Genomic DNA, 21,197 nt, shown 5'->3' with positions numbered 1-21,197 from the left:
AATATTCCTCTTACATCACAAAGCGTTAATTATTACTGATACTGAATCCTAAATTTTGCTATTCCGGGTTTCCCACTGACTTTAAAATATCTTACCCTCTTTGTTTCAACATCTACATTACATCTTTGCATTCAGTTATATTACCTTACATTTGTCTGAGACTAGGTTACTTAAGGTTTACTTAGATTTTCACCCTGCTAAGGAGTATCCTCTCTGAAGTGGTTTGAAAAAAAAGACTAGTGGGATATCCCTTTGAGGTCTTAGCAACTTACAGCTTGTTCTCTCTTGAATTTATCTGTGAATACAGATTGCCACTGCACCCACATCTGGAGGACAGGAGAAAAGAGACTACTTCTGTGCATCCACCAAGTCCTATTTTGTTTCAAGAGTGTTACTTGGTAAAAGATTGGCTTAAAAGTGTTCTTCCTCAAACTGTATTTTAATCAGGAACTTGCCAAATTGGAGCCACTGAGTTTCCTTGGGCAGTCATTATTCCACCTATCTAGGAATAATTTGAAGTCTCTCCAAGTATTTCAGTTGAATTGAAAAATCAGGTGGTGCCTATTTCTGTAAGACTTAGCAGATTTTCAAAGGACCGACTTCACCGGGGCTCAGGAAAATTATTTCAGTTCCATGAGATGATCTGTCTAATGGCTAAGCAGGGTTCGGTCCATACTATTTTTGCAAGACATCTAAGTGTGATAGTACTTTAACAGAACTGTATTTCATTCTTAATTGAATTGCCATTTTGAAGTATGTTAATTTAAAATGTGAACCTGCAAAAATTAGATATCTGCTCATACATATTTTTAGAGAAGAAACAGTTAAGTGCAGGTTCTTTGTGTTGAGCTGTTCTTGCATATTTCTACCTGCTGATGGCCAAGAGAGTCTGATTTTTGTTCCCTTATTTCTCTTGACCAAGGGGTAGTCGGTTCACCTCTGTGTCTTACTGTCGCCAGCTATAAAATGGTGACAGTACTGTTTACTTTCTTTGTAAAATCCTTCGAGGCTTTTGTTAAAAAGTAGTGGGAATTTTTTATGAGAAAGCCTGTTTCGCTTCCAGTATAGTTGTTAATTTTGAAGAGTGAACGGACTTAAATTGTTCATATTTGACATACGTAAATGTTATTAGAGTTTGCTTATTTCTGAGTAACCATCCATTTGTTGCATACCTTCCATCCCTGGGCTTCCTTCTCCTTGCTGGTCTTCTGCCTCTGCTGCTGTTGTCTTCTGATTCCAAAATGTTTCTCCTTGAGCCTCTCCATTTCATTGCTGTGGCCTTATATTTGCATCATAACTGTCCCTTAGGTCATGTTATCAAGTACTTCTGGTTGGAACAAGTTATCGCATAATGTATGTAATCTCTGACAAGCTTGATATTCATTGTGTCAAGTGAGCAAGGGGAAAATCCTAGACAAAACTTGCATAAAATTCACTTTTATGAGATTTTTAAAGGGAAGAGGGTATAGTAGGGAAAAAATAAGTTAATGATCAGACTAAATCTTTAGTCGTGTGTATTTTAGGAGTAAGCTTTATCCCATGCATGTCCAGTGGAGATTTTGTAGTAGCTCTCATAAGATCCATCTGGATGTCTTGAAAAAAGATTCTGTTTGAATGGAAAGAATTGTACGTAGGGGTATCTCCTTGCTCCTTTCACAACATCACGTCTGAAATAGGAGCTGGCAATGGCAGTGTAATTTCCTTTTTCTTCTACAACAGTATACAAGAAAATACATTATTCTATTTAACGAACCGATGGCCACATAACAATTTTCATGTTTTTTTCGTAATTTATAGTTGTCATCATAGTCTTCATGTTTGAAATTATTAATAGTAGCAGCTGATTAATGAGAGTTCCACACAGTGTTTTGCTTAAATTTATTTTAAGAATACGTAAAATGGAGTAATACAGAAGCTTGTTTACCTGGAAATCCTCCCTTGGGTTAGTCTGTATATTCAAAACAGTACGGCTGCATTTTTGAAAGCAGTGCTCAGCAGTGCTGCAGAAGTAAGTCTGAAGTTATTTAGCAATAAACTAAAAGCATATTTTTAATAATTTAGCTTTTTTTACTGTGTCAAAAAAGTACTTGGGATCTTAATGATGTTTGACAGACAAAGATGAATTAGCCAAAACCGAAGACAAGAAAGGATTCAAATGTCGGGAATGCACACACAGTGAAATCAAGCCATCTAAAACAGAATATCATATGTATAAACTCAGCCTGCTGATTTGACCATTCTTCACCATATTTACAAAATCATTACTGTATGATTCATGACCATATTTTACCAAACAAAATATCCAAAGAAATCTTTTTACAGAAGGCCACGTATCTTAGTATTGTTTCTTACAAGAAATACATTATATTTTGACTGACTGCAGATAAGTACTGTTGTACCTTGCAGGTAATAGTTTATTTGAATAAGAGAGAACTTGGAAATAGAAGAGTGGAATTTTGATTTTATGGTGATTGTTTAGCTCCAGAGAGAACAGAATTCAGCTGTTGCATCCATATATGCTGTCTATAATATTATGCTAAAATTTTTTTGGTCTTTCATGGTTATATGTTGTCTGAACAGTATGTTTGTGCTGATTATAGGACATAGTTATTGGCAGTAGATTGGGATGTGTGGAAAATGCATCATGAAACCTTCAATTCCAGACTGAGGGCAAGAAAATTATGGTTTAGTAGTTGGTATGTATCCTTAGAGGGATTTATGGTGTGCAGTTGATTACAGCACTTAAGAAGTCAATCTCTGTATTGAGCCATTTCATCCTTTGTTCCCATCCATTCTGAAGCAGAAGTGATTAGGCAGTGTACCTCTAGTACTGGAGAAAACAATAAATTTTTTTTATACATCACAGAACAGTTCAGGGAAAAGTGGAAAGTAATTTCCTGAAAAATTACTTGCCAGTCACATGTAATTATTTCCTACCACCATCCTACTCTTATGAGAAAGTACTACAGAATTTAATAAATATGAAACATACTAGAAGTACTTTCATATTTTATGGAAATTCTTCTTTAAAAGAAGAATACTAACTAGGAAATTAAGTCCTTCTATTTTTCAGATCACTTTAGAGAAAGAATACAATATTAAAATCAATTGGGGAAATGCCAGTAACAGAAAGCTTATAAGTTTCATTTTTACTAGGCTCCAGGTTCCTCTGGAGCAGAATATTAAAAATGTTTCCTTTCTCTGAACTCAGGTATTTTAAAAAAATCTTCAAGAAATTGAACTCTGTTCTAGGGAATCAGAGATCGATTTGAGCCATTAACGTCAAATGTATGACTGAAACTGCTTTATCAATATAACCTCCACAGTGGTGATTTATGACTATCTAGAAACTTTCAAATATCCACAACCAGCTGTAAGTGGGAATTAAAATAGGCAATGTGATCCTGTTGATATGTTATGCAATATAAAAATTGGAGCGTGCTGTCCATCGTACAAGTGAATGGGGCCTACCACTCTCTCTGTGTAAAAATTATTTCAAACCTAGTTTGGCTGGTTTGTTTTGGAGAGCTGGCTGAAAACTTCTAATATTTCAGCACAGACTCTGAAGAGCTAGAGGAATTAGTTTCTGTCTGGATGCATCGTTAAACGTTTTTTCCTTAAAATTTGCGTTGGAAGAGAATTTATCACTGCAGGATTTTTGGCAGTAAAGTTTCTCCAGTACTATCCTTTTTTAAAGACATTTGATTGTTGCACTGTCAGAATGTGCACAGATTGAAGTCTTTTATATGTCTATTATAAGTCTTTTATCATTTTTAAAGATGTTATCATTTTGAAGTATTTTAAATTCAGAAACTCAAAATAGAAAGGACCAGGTTAAGTGTTTAGTTATATTCTTCTTTTCTGAAGTCTGAATTTGTAAAGGGGTAACTGGGGGCACAGTTTGATGCGTTATATTTAAGTAGTTCTATCAATCAAAATGAAAATTTATAAGAGATTCTTGAGCCTATATTTTTGTTTAATGTTTGTATAATGAAACTGTATTGGGAAATACAGTCCTGCCTTTGTTAAATAATATACTCTTTTATTTATAGTAGTAAGAAGGGTTTAAATCAGAAATAAGGGCTGTTAGTAACAGAGAATAAATAAAGCTAATTTTTTAGAGATAGGGCTTGCAATGCAAAATTTGGGTGTTTATTTGATCTTCTGTGGTTTGAGAACAACACTGCAATAAGATCTTATGCATGAAAATGCATGTGGTGATAGCTGCCTTGTATTGATATAGTTGTTTTCAAGATGAAGGTGTTCCAAACGTGAATCTCGATCTTCCTCCTCTTCACTGCTGTCATTATCATCATCCTCACTGGCGTGAGTCCTGCAGATGCGTTCTGGAGGGACTGTCCTGTGATATTGTAGGAGGAATTTTATTTTAATTACTAAAGATAACTCACAACTTCACAGTTTATTTCACAGATGCTGTCTGTTAAGAGATTTTAAAATGTTAAATTAATCAGCAAATTGATTTTTCTAAGTAATATATTTATCGAAGACATTTATGTTACTCTAATGTCTCTCCTTGCATTGTTTTCTCACTTATATACTTAGTTTTTCTGAGGAAAATACTGGCCAGCATTGAATGAAAATTCTTCTATATAACATACATAAGATCCTTTGCTCCTGATTCCTTTGCTTTGTAAACAGTACACATCAAATAGAGAAAGAGCCTAACTTAGCAGTTCTGACATGGTTTGATCACCTCGTGTCTCTGCAGACTGTTTGTCATGGTGATGAAAAGCGTGATGCTAAAATGTTTGGCGGACGAAAGGTTCTGGAAAGACTCGTTCATTGGTCGTGAACAGCTGAAGACTCTTGTCACTTTTTTTGTAACCAATTTGGTCCAAGAGCAGGAAAAGCTGGTGCTTTGCTGTGACTATCGAATTTCGCTGCCAATGGATATGTGGCCCAAGCTATATTACAGATTAATTTTCTGGAAAGAACTGGTACTCAGCATCTTTGTGTGAGTTTTCAAGAACTATGAGAGAGGGTGAAATCACGCTTTTCTCCTGTTATGTGACTCTCAGAGAAAACAACTGTAGCAGAAAACTCAAGATTTAGTTCCTCCTTTAGTTTCTCTGCTTAAAAGTAAGCAGTTCTTAAAAGAAAGCATATCTTTTGTTACATTTATTTTAATACCATCAATTTAACAAAGAGCTTGTAATTACCTTATTTTATTGTTGTTCAGCCTTAGAAAACGTAATTTTTTCATTTCGTCGATTCCAAATGGCACAGACTTTAATTCATTGTGATCCAGGAACAACTCTCTCAGAGAGCGATATGCTCCAAAAAATGATACAGGATCTACTCCATCATCAGCAAGCTTGTTAAAGGACAGGTAGAGATATTCCAGTCCTGGCTTCATATGACCAAAGACATATCCTGGAATTCGTTCAATCTGGTTTCCTATAAGTATCAAGTGTAGTAAAGATTTTGGCAGATAGGAGGGAACATGATATAACTTATTATAAGAGAGATCGATTGATTCCAAGTTCCTGCATTAAAGGAGAAAAAAACTGCAGTGAAAACAATATAATATACTGCATTGTTAATGCTACATTCTGTACAAAATAACACTTAAGATGATTACGAGGAAAGTAATTTTCTAAGAGAAATTTTCTTCTGTTAGTGGAAGAGAATGCATTTTATGGAACATGGTCAGACATAATTACCCAGAGAACAGAAGGAACTGAAGTCATTAATTATCAGTCAAGCATAATATTTTCTGTTGAAGGTGAGGAATCTACTAATATGAGTAGAGAGAAAGGGTTGAATAAAGAGGAAACCTAAGGGACTAATTTATGATTGACATTGCAGAATTATAATAGTTATACTAGAAAACATATAGTAAGCTTGGGACTTAATTGGTTATCCCATTGACATGGGTTTTAAATTTTTTTTCTAAAGCCTGTTTTAAACTGAATTGTTCTTGCGAGTGACTGCTTCAGAGTCATTCCCACGTGCTTCGCTTCCAGAGATGAGAGAGCCATTAGTAACCACATGGTTATTTTCAGTTCAAATCGTTTCCAAATGGAGAAATTGAGAGGACTGCAACCACAGGCTACGGCAAGGTACCCTTGGTGGCCTAGCAACTTACCGGAATATTGCATATGCTTTAGGTAGTGAAATTTTAGAGAACTGGTTACCTTTGTATGAAAGAAGAGTGATTTGGGCTGTACTCTTACTTTAGTTAGAATTACCCGTAACTTCAGTTCGGAGATGTCCTATTGTTTCTGCAGCATGACCCACTTCTAAATTTCAGACTGTTGAAGATTCAGATGGTTGATGATGGACTTACGTGTTCAGCTAATAAGCTTACACAGCCCAAAAAACTTTTTTGTAGATATTGTGATGCATGTAACAGAATCAGAGTGTAAACTGTCTTTGTCAAACTACTTAATTTAGCTTGTGTCTTTGGCGCCGTATCTAAAGCTTCAAAGGAATAATTGGCTGATGAGATGAGCGGCCAAAGTATGTTGGGCAGCTCTGTTCTAGATCAACATTTTTGTGGTCAGCGTTAGGTGTGGGTTTACCAGAAGAATTAAAAGCAGTATAGTCTTTTCCTCCTTTCATTTTCATTGCCTGCTCCGCATGTGTTCTGTTCTTACTTGACTGGGCTGCACAGTCTTCCCTTCAGCTTGTTAACTTATGTAATTACTAATCTAATGAGAAATAAGGCTAGGAAAATATTCAGTTATTTTAAAATTGTGTGAGATACTACATTAATACCAAAACATCAATTAATTGTATGGAATATTATCAATAACTAATGTTCATTTTTGATTGGATGGTCAGAAGATGTACTTAGACAATATTAAATGTGGCACTGATTTGAGCTATATCATTGTTTTAAAGCTGACTCTGAATATTTCCTAGATTATGTAACCTAAGCAAAAGAAACTAGGAAAAATTAGTTAAGGAAAACCAGCAAATCAAAGATGGCCAAGATTTTGTTCAAATTAAAGATAATAAAGTACAAATTTATTTTATTAAAGTACATTATTATAAAGTATATTAAATATACTATTAAAGTACATTATTATAAAGTAAATTATTTTATTAAAGTATTCTATTAAAGCACAAAATTATTTATAATAAAGTACAAATGAAATTTATTTCATTAACTTACTTATTAATAATAGAGAAAAAATAATTATGTCTTAAATGATTGATACTTACTCTTGGTTTATCCAAGCCAAAGGTGCTATTCTGTTTTCTTCTAATTTGTTATGCTTTAGCACTATGACATTTATGTTCCTTGTATGGTTAAAGCAAATTTCTGACACTTCTTCAATTTGATTATTTTCAAGGTATAACTCCTAGAAGTAGAAAGAAAATTTGTGAAAGCAAAATATGCTGTTTTTCCTGTTGCAAAATAAAGATGTAGTTATTAGCTGTCATTCATATTACGTGGTAAAACTGTTAATTTCTAGATAAAGAAGTAATAATCTGAATCACAGTCAGTTTGTAGCTGTAGTATGACTTCCAGAAACAGTTTTTCAAAGCAGTTGGTTTGTTTTCTCATTTGTGAAAATATAGATCGCTTTGAAAGACCTTTTATTTTGCCTAAAGTTGTACAAAGTAAGAGTGATGTATGTTGTGAGAGTGATCAGATTGGCAAGAAGAATTAAAATATTTTTTCAGCTTGAAAAGCTATTAATCAGAAAAATGTTAAGAGTTTTGTTTTCTTAATATTTTTGCTGGGCACTTGTGAGCTTTGAACTTTGCAAAATTTGAAGGAAAATATTTTAATGGTTTACGAAACAGTGCTATGTGTCTTCAAAGTATTGCAATTATAGATTAAGATTCTGAGAATGGCTTGCTGTGTAGGATAAACGTGACACAAAATAAAAACAGGGCAACAACTGAAGTGTGTGAAGGACCTAAAATAGCACTGAAGGCCTGCAGAAGTCACCTCTGGGAAAAGAGAAAAGGAACTCGTAAACTGTTGTCTATAATTGTCTGTAATTTTATTAGGTGTTGGTTTAAAATGAAATGTTCCCAGTGTGTATGAACTGTAGAGAAACTTGACAGGTATTCCTTGTTTCATCAAAGAGGGATGAAGTCAAAAGTGGAGACAGAAGAATGCAGAGGTTGAGTGAACGGTCACTGGAGAACAGCACGCTGAAGAAAAGTTCCTAGCAGTAGCTGCAGAAGAAGCTAATGTTACAGAAAAGATACTGTTAGGTTTGCTTGATTTGATTTGCCTTTTTTTCCTCACATTTCAGACTATGGAAGATCCCAAGGAAGGGAATAAAAGGGAATAATTCGAGGACAGTGAAATGAGAAAGAGCATTAGGAAAGACAGAACTGAGAGAGAGAGTGAAATTAATAGATAACAAGAGTTATTTTTGAAGCAAAGGCTGAGATGAGCAGAGAATGAAATAAGGCACAGATTGAAAAGGAGGAGGAAAATAGCTTCCAGGTGGTGTCCTTAAAAAACCCCAACAAAACAAAGTCCAAATTCTGGGCAGAGGAATAGGATGGGAGACTACCAGAAGGAGAAATTATCTGATTAAAAATTGAAGGATGAGGAAATTGTCCAGGAAGAGCAATAAAAAGTCTGCTCAAAAAACCCCACCAGAAATGAGGAAAAATTCAGCCAAGGTTTGGAACACCAGTACAATTGAACCCAGGCAAAAGGGAAGAGGATAGTTAGAAACAGGCATTAGAAGAGGATTCTTTGGACTGAAATGAGGTGTGGAATTGAACTGAAGTGGCTGAGAACAGCAGATATCTTAGATAAATCAGTGGTCTGGGGGGGTGGGACTTAATAGTAATATTGTAAATTAATTTTTAGTATGCTAAAAGAATAGATAATAGTGACATGCATCATCAAAAACTCCTCTTCATCCTCCTGTTCCCAAAGCAGGGTTAATTATAATGACGTTATTCCTGATAGAGGTTTATTTAACATATTCCTAAAAAATAATTGTCTAGCCAATGGATATAGGAATAAATTTATTCCTATTTGCAATTTTCTTTACTCTAAACTTCTTACATATTTGAAAATGTTGCCAGTATTTCCTTTAATTTTCTCTTCTCCAGACTAGAAAATCTTAGTTCCCTCAGTCTTTCCTTTATGAGTCATGTTTTCTAGATCTCCAATTATTCTTGCTGCTGTCTTGTGAAGTTTACTTAGTGTGGTAACCCAAAGTGGGCAAAGCACTTGCACTAAGACATTATCTGTACCTGGTGTGTTAGGGTATGATGTGTAATGGAACAGTGTTACAGTTTTGCTAAATTTCCTTGAAGACTATATTATTTTGTGAGAGTGTGCTAGAGAAATTCAGATTAGAAGACATCTTTGGGAATGGAGTTGGTATATAAGTAAATTTCTAGAAGTAATAGTTTAATAATAGTAATTAGTGTATCTAGAAACAAATTTATAAAATTTAAATTTACCATCTCCATCTGATGATAGTAAGGCAATAAATACAAAAAATTATGATGAAATGTCTGGAAAAATAAAGCCCCCCCCCTTTTTTTTTATTACCTCAATAGAAGTGGGAAGGCCTTGTGGGATAATTCTAAATTTATTTCTCCCCAGTCGCAAATAAGAGAGACTTTTCAAAGGATAAAAGGCCAAAGGACTGACATTTGCTTCGCTTAGTTTGTTTCCTTCTAATTCCAAGGTGACCAGGTTCTTTAAATCTGGGGAGAAAAAGTTGGAAATTCGTTTAGTTAATGCTGTCTTATATCTTATTAAAATGCATCACATGTTTAAAATTTAACCATTTTAACATTACAAAATTCTGTTCACAGCAATGAAAAAATGTGTTTTCCTAAACAGATTTTAATTTATAATGCCATAGTCATAGAGTTACATTCATTATTAGTCAGTAGAATTTTAGAGATTTACAGAGGGTTGTTCTGTATAACTTTCTCTCCCGCTCAGAATGGGAAAGAAGACAGCTGTAAGAACTGTGCTACCCTTCAGGCCTTATTACTTAATGGTTGAGGACAGATGATGTTTGGATGATGTGGGTGCTGATCTTTGCACAGATGCCCCGTGATCTCCACGGGTCGCCAGTCACTTATGTGAGAATGAGCATGTTCCTCTTCCTTTGGGCTCATATCTTCCTGTCCTTGCCCTACTCCTTTCAACCCCTTTCTGTACCGAGTGCTGAGAACCCTTCATAGATTATACTGTTCCTCCTCCCTGAGGAATCGATCGTGTAGCTTTTGGCCATTCGAATATAGGTCAAAGAACGCAGGGTTGACCCTAGTAGGTAAGTGAGAAATATTATTTCATAATAAAAAGTTCCTGATTCACAAATAATCCAAATAACTGTTTTTACAGAAGCTTTGCATGACTCCTCCTAAGAATGTAGTTTGATCATTTTAATCTAACAGGCTCTCGTTGCCCCTTAGCCTATGTTTCCTTTGCCTCAGCTCAAGCATTGACACTGCTCCACAGTGAGCTGTATCACTAAACTGATCCAGTTTCCACAGGGATCCTTCTGGCAGATTAGAAAATGGAGTAGAAAAATGCAGTCAAATTAGGAAGTGGATGGTACCTGTTTCCTCCTATCATCCCACACTTAGCTTGGCTTAAAAAGATCATGGTTTAGTCTAATTATATACTCTAATTTTCAGGGATGTTAAATTCTGTTCACTTTCATGTAATTTCAAAATATTGAATATAGTTTCACCGCACATAAAGCGATCAAGTTATGGTGCAGAAGTATTATCAACATACTTCAAATCTACTTCTATTTAGCAACATTAAATATGAGCTTCATTGGGAGACTTGAAGTTACATGAACAAGGAAAATGAGATAAAAAAAAAAAAATCAGTCATGTAAATCTTTCAGCTTTTACTGCCATTTGAAAACATGGAAGTTACCAACCCTTATTTTTCTCATTATATCAAAATCTTGTTTAATTCTCCAAATTTTAAAAAGCATGTACTTGTCCTTCAATCATTCTGCTTTTCAAATGTATTTTAATCTTTTGATATGATAAGTATTAATTTCTTTAATACCTTGTAAGGTGTCTTCATCAATGGCATGAAGGCGGTTGTCATTTATTTTTATTTCTTCCAAAGTTGATGGTAATTCAGAGGGAATATGTACCAGCATATTTCCATCCAAATACAAGCGTTTTAGCTTTTTCAGGATCTTAATTGTAGGGGGGAAGAGGAGAAATCAGATTAGCAGGGTGTAAAATATATGGTTAGACATGTAGTGTGGTCATTGTAATCATTTTTAATAAACATACTCATTTTAAGGGTGTTGCAATTTCAGCAGCAGTGCAGTAGTGTCTCGTATTTTGAATAAGAAAACGTTTTTCACCTATCAGTCTAATTATTATTTTCTTTATATTAACTATTAACAAAGGTACCAGTTATGCTAATATATTTTATGAGGCGACGTGTCTTCTAAAGAGCTTGACTGAGCACATCAACTTTTTATGTGGGCCATCCTGCAGCTATTCTGATCATAAGCAGCTATTTTTCTTCTCCTATCTTTGACTGATGTATATATTCACTTACTTTTTTAATTTGTATCTTTATGCAGTATTTAGGAGCTCTAAGCCCATGTATTTATAGGGGTTTTTTTGTATTATGCATTTACTCTGTACTCTTCACTTGTTAGCAAAATGATGAGTTTCTGTAGGTCAGCAAATTTATACTTAAGCATAAAAACAGCAGCTTTTTCAGTGATCTAGGATTCTTGACTTCAACCTGCTTAATAAGTGGTATGAAAAATTGTCATGGCTTAATTTTGATAAGCATACATCACAAATTATGCAATAGCGAGCGTTTCTTGAAAAGTTACTTTAATTTATCAGTTGTATTAGCACTGGAGCCACTGAAGCCTGCTTTCTTCCAATTTTGTACTGATTGCCTGGTGGTGGTATAAGTCCCACTGAAACTTAATTCATGATTGAGAGACCTTTCTAGTCTTTTTTTTCCATGCAGTCTGATTTCATAAAATTTGTAGGAACCTAATTCCTCTATTAAACCTGTTTAAAATCTGCCAAAGTTATTTGGATTGTGGGGAGGGGAGGGGAGGGGAATACAGAGAGGCCTACAAGACGTGTGATTGCAATGTCAGGAAACAAAAATTATGATTCTATTTGTTGTTCATATGTTTTTGTATTCGTCTTCCCTGAAAAAGCTAGACTTTGATGCCTTACTTCCATGTTTGAGTTACGGCTTGTGTGTGCTTGTTTGCATCATACAGAAATTATTATGGGACTATGTTGACTTCAGGTGAGAAATATGTAGAAGCAGTCGAATATGCTGTTACCATGTAAATTCCTCTTACAAGAATAAAAGCAGAATATAGAAAGATTCTTGGAATATTCTATGAGGTAATGGCTTTTCTTTTAGTAAGCATCTGCACTTGAAAGGTTTACATTAAAGATAGTCAAGAATAAGCATACAGCTGATGTGGTAAACTACTATTGTATTCAGTATGTGCTATTTGATGAAGTTATGTTCCAGATTGTAGTATTTTTTGAAAATGAAAACATTGTAAGCCACAAAAATGGTTTAGATTAATTTTAATTAAGAATGCAATGACACTCAACTGTTACTTGTACATTTTTATAGCTACACCTGTGATTAGAGATCAGTTTTAGATAACAAACATAAGCTTTATGGAATTATTGTAGTAAGATAAAAAATAAATTTATAACTCTTGGGCATGAACATCCAGGGTGTTATTAATGGAATATGAACCCTTCTATTCTAAAGTTTCTAAACTGCAACTGATAACGTATCAGCACAAAATTATTTCTCACATATAATTATTTAGCAGTTAATACTTAGTGAATGTTATTCAAATGCCTCTAGGGATTACTCATAGCAGGTGCAAACTGTTTTAGATCCAATGACTGAAAATCTGTCTCACAGTTGTGGACAAACTCTACTTCAAACAAAAATTAGTCATAGGATAGTAGAAAAAATATGCTTTCTTACTTTGAATGCTTGTGGACCTATGCCACGAGAGGTAAGATTATTCTTACTCAGGTCAATCCATTCCAAATTAGGTATGCCGTTGAATGCTTCATCTGAGATGGTAGTGATAATATTTCCTAGGACAGAATTCAGCAAAATAGTTTGAATTATAAATTACAGTATATATCTGAGTTGTGTATTATTGTACATGAAAAAATATGTTATGGGGACAGTTGTATTATAAATAGTCATTGTACAGATACAGTCCTATTTGTTGTCTTTCAGGCTTAGCTGTAAAATTCATTCTAATACATTTCTATGATAAGAAACTACATTGTGCTAATGCTAATGTTGCCTGGATTTGAGAAGGGATAACGTTAAGTGATGAGAAAAAATAATGTAACTTTTACTTACCTGTGAGGTCTAGACTTGTTAGATCTGGATCTGTGATTGGTGGTATTTGTGTAAGTTTGGCGTTAATACAGCTTACTGCAGCGTCCAAGATGGAACATCCGGATGGCAAAGGAGTTTCTATGGGTGGAACAGGAATTGGGAAATGAGGTGGCACTCTGAAAGCATTACCTCTTAACACATGTACACTGTCGTCATCTTCATTGCTTTCATATTGCATTCCATGTTCCACAACTCCCTCTTTTATTCTTTCTTTTTCCACTTTATTTATTTCTTCTTTTTCAGTTTGTAGTTCTTCCTCTTCATACGATGGCCTTCTTTCTTCATCCTTTCTTGTGATAGGCTTCTCTTCTTTGCGATAAGCTTTCTGTCGATTCTTTTTGCCTTTTCTTTTTCTTTTCTTTTCATTCGTTTTAAGAATCTCTTTCTCTTTAAACTCTACCCCTCCTGTTCTAATCAGTTCATCCTTTTCACCTTGGGTATGTGCTGATGACCGTATAACGGAGTCGCCAAGGTCATTGCGTTCTGGAGAATCACCAGACAACTCAGTTATGTCATCCGTTGAAATAATACTTGGATCCAAAGGGGAGGCTGACCAGGATAATGAGAACAAGAAAAATTGTCTGATAAGAGGATATGAAACTGAACTTAGTTTTAGTAAACATTATTCCCTTCATATATTAAAATTCTGTAACTATAGAAGAACAATATTCCCCTTAGAATATGATTTGAAAGAATGAAAGCATGGTCTTAGTAGAAAAGCTAAGTAAAAATTCAGACTTTGAATGACTGATGAATCATTGAGCCAACTATGTAGCCATGATTCATTGCAACTCCAGAAAAAAGAAAAGAAATTTAATGTGGCCTTCACTGAACTTCCTTTCTAAACTAATGCATTAGTTAGCTTTCTATGTTAATGCAGGGCTCCAAAGAGGAAAAAGAAAGTGTCTGGAAGTGGGAGGAGGGCAATTCAAATAAAATCCGCACAGGCTAAGACTTGCCCTCCAGTGCAAAGGACTGCCGGCTCTATAGATGGCTCTAGGTGGAGAGCTAACCAGGGCAATGTGTTAGGTCAATTACCAAAGTGCAGTTTTTACTCGTATAACAGGGCAACTCAAAAGGAATTCAATTGTTTTATTCAACATGGCTATTAGTTCTGCAGGTAATTTCTATCCTGTCTCTGCTCAGTGCATTTGTCTCATTCTCTTGTGCTTGCTCACTTCTCTGAGGTCCAGTAGTTTGCAGACTTAGGGCGTTGGGAGCAGGGGACGGAAATCACATTTCCTCTTCGTCTCCTCTTTAATTACTTTTCTTTGTAAACGTACTCTTTTTGTTTACATTTTTATGAAGCACAGCTTGGTTGTATTTCTGTTCATATTCTGAGTAGACTGTTTCTCTTCTCTTGTCTCATATCAAATAAGTGCATGTGTTTTAACACTCTCAAGAAACTGTACTTATACAAAGATTTACCAGTCTGTAAACTATATTATTTGCATGTCTAATATATTAGTAAAGACTGTTACACAAGACCTGTATACATTGATGTTGGATATAAAATGTAACCAGATGTTATTTCTTGGTATGGTTCCTATAAGTAGTATTTTGTAAAGGTGGGAGGAAAAAAGCAGAAAAGGAAAATACTCACTCACTCACTCACTCACTTATTTTTCCTATTGCAGACTTAGCATCTTTTTTCTTTAAATATTAGCTCAAACTAATCCAACAGCAAGGGTTCTCAAAGAAACTGGTCAACTTTTGTTGACGTTTTGAAGATCAAGTATATCTAACTGCTCTTAGCACATAATTCAGGACTTGTTTTCCCTATAAAAGGGTTGTGTCTACCTTTTAATCCTTGATATTACTTTTAAATGTAGCTTTTACGTAAGGGTTTGTATGAGGAAGTTTTTAAAATAATAAAAATATTACAGTGTACTGTACCAATATCAGAACAAACCGGGCAGCATTCTCCTGCAGGTATAACAGTGGTGGGACATTTCAGAGGATGGCACGTGGTTGTATCACATAGCACTTTTCCTTTGGAACACAGACAAGTAACGCAGGGCTTGGGGGACCAGACAGCTTTATCGTACATGATCATCCCATTAGCTGTGCAGTGCCCCTGCTTTCCTAAGAAAAAGAAATAAAAAATTAGACTTATACAGCTTAAACTGAAATAAATACAACGTTTATTAAACCTTTGGGAAGAAGCACTACTAGTATGTTCGTACTTTGAAAATACTGAAAATATAGCCTATTCTAAGCATCTTACTCCCTTTAAAAAAAAAAAACCTGTATTGTCTTCGGCTAATTAATAATCTCTAAGCTCTGTTTGGTTCTTGGCCTTTCAGCTGTGAAGGTGATCAAGGGGGATGCGCAGAATTAATGTCTGTATAGCTGTTACCCCATTACAACTTTGTAGTGAAAACTGAGTGCAGGTTCAATTGCTCCATCTGTCTCAGGCAGTTACCAAAATAGTTCATTTCTGCCTCTCACTAGCAAACTGATGAGGACCCTTATTTGCTTTGTCTCATGAAAAAACTCTCTTGAATTATTCAAATTCTGCGATTTTCTCAAAATAGGAAAATTACATTTAGGTCGTGAGTTTCTGAGTGTCTCTTGCAGGGCAGCTCCTCTGTTCCTCTCCATGCTTAGCAATGGCAAGCAGATGTCACAGATCTCAACAAAAGCTGTACATAGATAAGCTTGAGAAAGAAGCAAAAATTTTCTTCTTTCAATTTAGGCTAAAATGAATCATACAGAACTTGAGAATCATTTTTTCTGGCCCCCTTTCTGTTTCTCATCTGTGCAAAAAGGACACCTTCTCTAATATCTTGCACACGAAATCAGAAGGCTTTGTTAAGGCTTTGTGGGAGTGGGATGTGTCAATATTCACTCAGTGGTGACTGTTCATAGGCTTAATTTAAGTAAAGTCTGTTCTGAAATGGTTGATATGATTGCAAGCATCTCCTTTTCCTGATAAACTGTTTTATCTGAAAAAAACCTCTTTGCTTTGAAAATAATGAGCTTGTGCAACTCACTTGTACTAATAAATACTTTGTCTCCAAAGGTTCTGCATGTGACTAAAAATTTTTAAGATTTCCTCAGAGTACCAGCAGAAATGAAAGAAATGTAGAAGAGATTTATATTGTAAGCTATACTGAGATATTCGGCAGGCAAATTGTTTGGATAGCATCAAGACTTAAGAAGGAAACTATTCCAAGTCTCTCTCTCCTTCCAGTGGCAGAGTCTACCAGAGCAAATGTTTCCCTAAGCAGTTCTCATCCTGACTCCAGGATAAATATTGCAGTTTAGCATGACACCTTTTTTTGTCTTTTGAGAGAGGGAAAGCCAAGGCTGAAATTCTTCATCTAGTGCATATTTTTTCCTATTTTCGAGCAAATCCCTGAGTCTGGTAAGAATCCCTAATCCCCACACGTGTTCCTTTTTTCTTCCAAAGTAATGTAAGAATGCATTTCTGAGGTGTTCATTTCAAGCTGAAGAACCCATCTCTTAAGTTACTTTTTACCTTCTTGTGTATAAATAGAAATTTTCTTCTTTTCCTAGGGATGGTTTGAGTTTCTCCTCCACCAGTATGAAGATTGTCTAATACCATGGAAAAGGTGTTATTTCAACTGAATTTACATGAAAGAGGCTTTCATTTGAGATAGACAAATTGTCTTTTGAAGGACTGTGTGCACAGTTAGCTTTCCCATCCTCTGCCCTGCTCTGAGCTTGCTTTTAAATAGAAGAGTATACTTTTGCAGGATAGTTTCGAAATATCCTGACAAGACTACTGTAAAAGATTCGCATTGAATAGCAGCTTGAAATGTCTGTGAAATTAACATTTTTAATTCAAAATCTGGTATTTTGCAAAGTCCTTCAGGGAAGTCCTACTCTCAGCTTCATAATGAAGGTATTCATTTGCCTTTCCACTTAAAAACCTTTTGACACGAGCTTGTTTCCTAGAATAAAAATTATCAGAATCATCCTGTCTGGATGCTTCTCTATATTACTTAAATTTTAAAAGTTGCTCTTTAGATTTGAGTTACTGTCAAGATGGAAAGGGGGAGAAATTAAGTTTTTGAATAGTTGCATCTTATTATTTTTTCAAAGGCCTAATTAGTCCATGATATGTATAATTTCAGCAGCATAAAGTTGTGCTCTAAACCACTCAAGCTATGTTATCAAAAGGAGGAGATGAACTAGCCAGGGCCAGATGCTGTTTGGCTATGAGTGCCTTTTCACTCCATCCAGGTATCTAAAATCCAGCTGTTTGCTGGACACTTGTTAAGATCCTGACTTTGGTTTTTTATGTGCTTGTCAGGCAGTCGCTTTATTTTTTTTAAAAAATAATCTCCAAAGGAAAAAAAAAACACTACACTTTCTCCTGTTAAACAATAAAATGTCGGGAGGAGGAACATATCTGGCTTGAGATGGAAATGCTTCTGTGCTTTCTCAAATTCTTTTTTTGATTTAGCTACTAGATTGTATCTCAGTTGTTGCAAATCGTGCCTGAAGAAGGATAAAGATACGGGTTGTCAGGACTTGGCCTCTGCAAACTTCCCTAACAAATTGTGCTGATTTCTGTGTACATGAGAGTTACTTAAGAGACAGGACATGGCTATTTGTGTGTGCTCAGAGAGAAATTAGCCCTGTGTTGCACTGCAGAATTGCTGTGTTTTGTCCCACTGGAATTCCCCTAAGCCCGGTGGGACAGAGAAGACCAGCTTGTGATGCTCCCTACGCTTGCTGTCCATGAGTAAGATCAGTGTGGTGGTACGAGCAGGGAGAAGTGAGGTTCAAGAGATATTAGAAATAGTGCAGCAGTGTACCTCCTGTTATCCTGCTCTGCTCGATAGGCAAGCTCTAGTCTGTAAAAGAGAAACATGACTGCAAATTATCTTACATGGGGGCAAAATGTTTGATTTAATTTAATCGGTTCACATTATTTTTATATAGAGGAAGGAAATTACTGTTGATTACTGTTAAATCTCTTCTGAAAAAGTTATTTTTCACCTTGCTTATGATATCTATAAGTTGTTTTTAGGCTAATAACAATAGAATAATGAGTTGGAAGAATGCAAATTAAATTCTGGATTTTGGACTGTGGGTTTTTTTTCAGTTCTGAAGCATGATTAATAATAGTGGTCAATTATTTAGTAGGTTCTGTTTTTCCAAATCTGACATTAACTTACAAAAATTTTGAACTTTAAGAGCTAGACTAAAAAAATACCTTGTGGTTGAAGTCTTTGGCAGATGACCATAGGACTTTTAACTTTGGAAATATGGTGTAAATCTAGCATTAGGTTCCAAATAAAATGAGTTCAGTGGTTTTAGCTCAACTTTTGGATGCAAGTCCAGATAGAAAGAAACAAATCGGGAGGGAGGGAACCACGCATTATTTCAGCATGACTGATGGTCTCTGACAGAGAGGCTGGAATATCTTACATAAAGGGTATGCTATTTATGTGGTATTTTCCTCTGTTTAATATAGAAATTATTTTTAAATGAAAGGTTTAACATCAGTTGTATGTTATGAGAGTAATATTGTATTACACGCTGGAAATGCTATAGTCAAGAGTTCTGCTAGTTTACCCATTTAGACCAGTTACTTAAAAATATTTGATTTGAATTGGTTCATCCTTTCTGAAAATAAGGACTCTAAAGAAATAGTAATTGTTAAGAAAATGTGACTAAGATACATTTTGCCGGCTAAGTTGAGACCTATTCACCTAGTGGTCGTGTCTATTCTGTGACACTCTAAAAAGCTTAAGATAATAAACCCAAGCTTTTTGCTTACAAAAATACACGGTTATTATATTATGTAGAAAAGTGGTAGTACTTTCTTATGTTGTTCATAACATAAAATTGCATATGATATTTTTATTTAGTGTGTGATCTTTGCAGTGCTGGAACGAAAGTATCTATGCTGTTATATCTATCATCTGGAGAGTGGACATGACCCTGTAGTGGTCTTTCACAACATCCCAGTATCTCTTCTTTGACCTTTTAACTTTTTTCTGTGGAAAGAAATGACGTGTTACAATATCTCCATGATTTTTCAAGTGGTTAGTAACTGCGTTTTTGAAAAAATACTGAGAATAGTGTTCAGAATTTCTTGTCTTCAGGATGGATGCCTGGTTTTTAGACTCTTGCGAATCTTAATTTTTTATTTGAGAGTCCTAATTTCCCATTTGTGAAGTTGAACCCAAATCACAAGAGTCCTAGGGCAAGAGTTCTCTCTTTCTTTATAGGACTAAGAACCAAAGAGACACTTAACAACTATCACTTTTCAGTCCCTTTCTAGTCTGGCATTGTTTGAGGAAACTGCAGAGAGTCCTGCTATGATTCCTGAGGCAGGTTTCAGTAAAGACCAAGTGAAATAATGCATTTTTTTGGTTTCCTAAGACACAAAATCCTCTCCCTCTGCATTTCCTTCAAAAAGATAAAATACATTTTAATACAGTGGTGTGAAAACCTCTAGACCTCTGCAAAGGCAAGTTTTATATAAATCATATTGTTGAACTTCTTTTAAACAACTCCAAGTTCTATAAATAGATGGAGAACAGAGTGATCTTGTGATGAATGTGTGTGTAAAAAAAAAAAAAAAAAAAAAAAAAAAATTGCTTTTGTTAGCTTAGTTTTTCCATTGTTAGCATATCTTAAGGAAAGGGTCTTGTTTTTAATGCAAGTTTCATATTGTAGCTGTTACTGTGTGACATTGATTTATTAAAAAATACTGAATTATTCCCAAAATATTGCATATAGTCTTGGTGTTGCTTTTTAAAAATATGACAGAAATTTAGCAATTCGAATGCTACAGTTTTATTGATGTTAGAGCTTCAATGAAATGCTATTAATTGACCTAGGAGGTAATACTGAAGAACAATTCTTAAAATTGGCCTTCAAACTGTCTGGACATTTGAAATTATGAAAATACTACCCCAGAAAAATTTTAATTAGATATAATAAAATGAGAATGTGGAAAAATTGCAGAAAATACTAGTTGCATGGCAAGGTGGGATTCTCTGTAATACTTAAACACGGACTTTAAAAACGTTTCATACGCTAAACGGAATTATTATAAAAAGCAACAAAAATTAGCCTAGTAAAAATGTAATGGGGTTTTATTCCAGTATGTATTGCAAGTAGGGCTAAAATTAAGCTTTTGTCATTTTATACATTGCATTTGAAATCAAGAAAAAAATGGGACCACTCTAAGGAGTCACTAGTAGTATAAGGGTTTTAGTCTTACCTGGTAAGACACTGTAACTTGATTCATGTCCACCCAAACCTATGAAAGAGTCAAACACTCCCATAACACCATCATCAATATTAATAAGAGGTATGCTGGGTACTACAGGAGCAGGAGCCGCAAGCCTCATCCTTGGCTGTCCCCGAGACCTGCGCCCTTCGGAGGAGCTCGCTCTCGCTCCTCTGTAGCGCATTCTTCTCCTTTGCCTCCGAAGAACTGTACCAGCTCCATTTTGGAAAAAATCAGTACACAGAGAGACAAGCAGGAAATAATAGATGAAAGATGTAGCCTGCATGTTTTTGTGTCTCTCAGAAAGTGCCCTGGAAAAGGAAAAGAGGAGGAAATTAGATATCTAGAGAGCTTCTTGTATCATGTCAATCCTATGGTGCACTTTCTAAAGCAGCTGGACCAATGTATTACCATATATAGCTGGTTGGAAGCTGGTTTGAACTTGTTTAAGACCAGTTCAAAACTGATCAGTTTAATGAGTTTTTTGTGCTGGAAGAAAATTGCCCTATGAGAGTTCACCAAGCAGTTCTAATTTGGTGAATCTTTTCACCTAAGCGCCATAGCCAAATTCAAATATGCCTCTGGATAGAAGGATATTTT

General features: G+C 35.1%; 2 protein-coding genes across 5 annotated transcripts in view; one reads left to right on the top strand and one right to left on the bottom strand.

The window, feature by feature from the left end:
• The window catches only part of CENPP (centromere protein P), a 163,343-nt gene that overhangs the window by 104,565 nt on the left and 37,581 nt on the right, over positions 1-21,197 (top strand). The window lies entirely within an intron of this gene.
• ECM2 (extracellular matrix protein 2) lies at positions 4,153-20,883 on the bottom strand. The gene is made up of 9 exons (XM_026061145.1): positions 20,589-20,883; positions 15,272-15,460; positions 13,337-13,924; positions 12,944-13,059; positions 11,000-11,135; positions 9,509-9,666; positions 7,192-7,331; positions 5,181-5,507; positions 4,153-4,360 (listed from the first exon to the last, which is right to left on the bottom strand). The coding sequence occupies exons 1-9, from the start codon at positions 20,881-20,883 to the stop codon at positions 4,153-4,155; spliced, it is 2,157 nt and encodes a 718-aa protein (XP_025916930.1).

The sequence above is a fragment of the Apteryx rowi genome, unplaced genomic scaffold, assembly GCF_003343035.1.
Source record: "Apteryx rowi isolate R43461 unplaced genomic scaffold, aptRow1 scaffold_177, whole genome shotgun sequence".
Lineage (NCBI taxonomy): Eukaryota > Metazoa > Chordata > Aves > Apterygiformes > Apterygidae > Apteryx > Apteryx rowi.
Note: the sequence above shows the minus strand (reverse complement) of the source record. Positions and strands in the feature narration are given on the sequence as shown.

What these genes read in the sequence shown, in the direction of transcription:
- ECM2 (XM_026061145.1), bottom strand. Translation starts at nt 20,883, where the DNA reads ATGCAGGCTACATCTTTCATCTATTATTTCCTGCTTGTCTCTCTGTGT. An exon ending in AACAAGTCTAGACCTCACAG is followed by an intron (nt 13,060 to 13,336) that starts GTAAGTAAAAGT and finishes ATTCTGTCCTAG; the next exon opens with GAAATATTATCACTACCATC. An exon ending in CTGAACAACAATAAAATAAG is followed by an intron (nt 4,361 to 5,180) that starts GTAATTACAAGC and finishes ACAATATCACAG; the next exon opens with GACAGTCCCTCCAGAACGCA.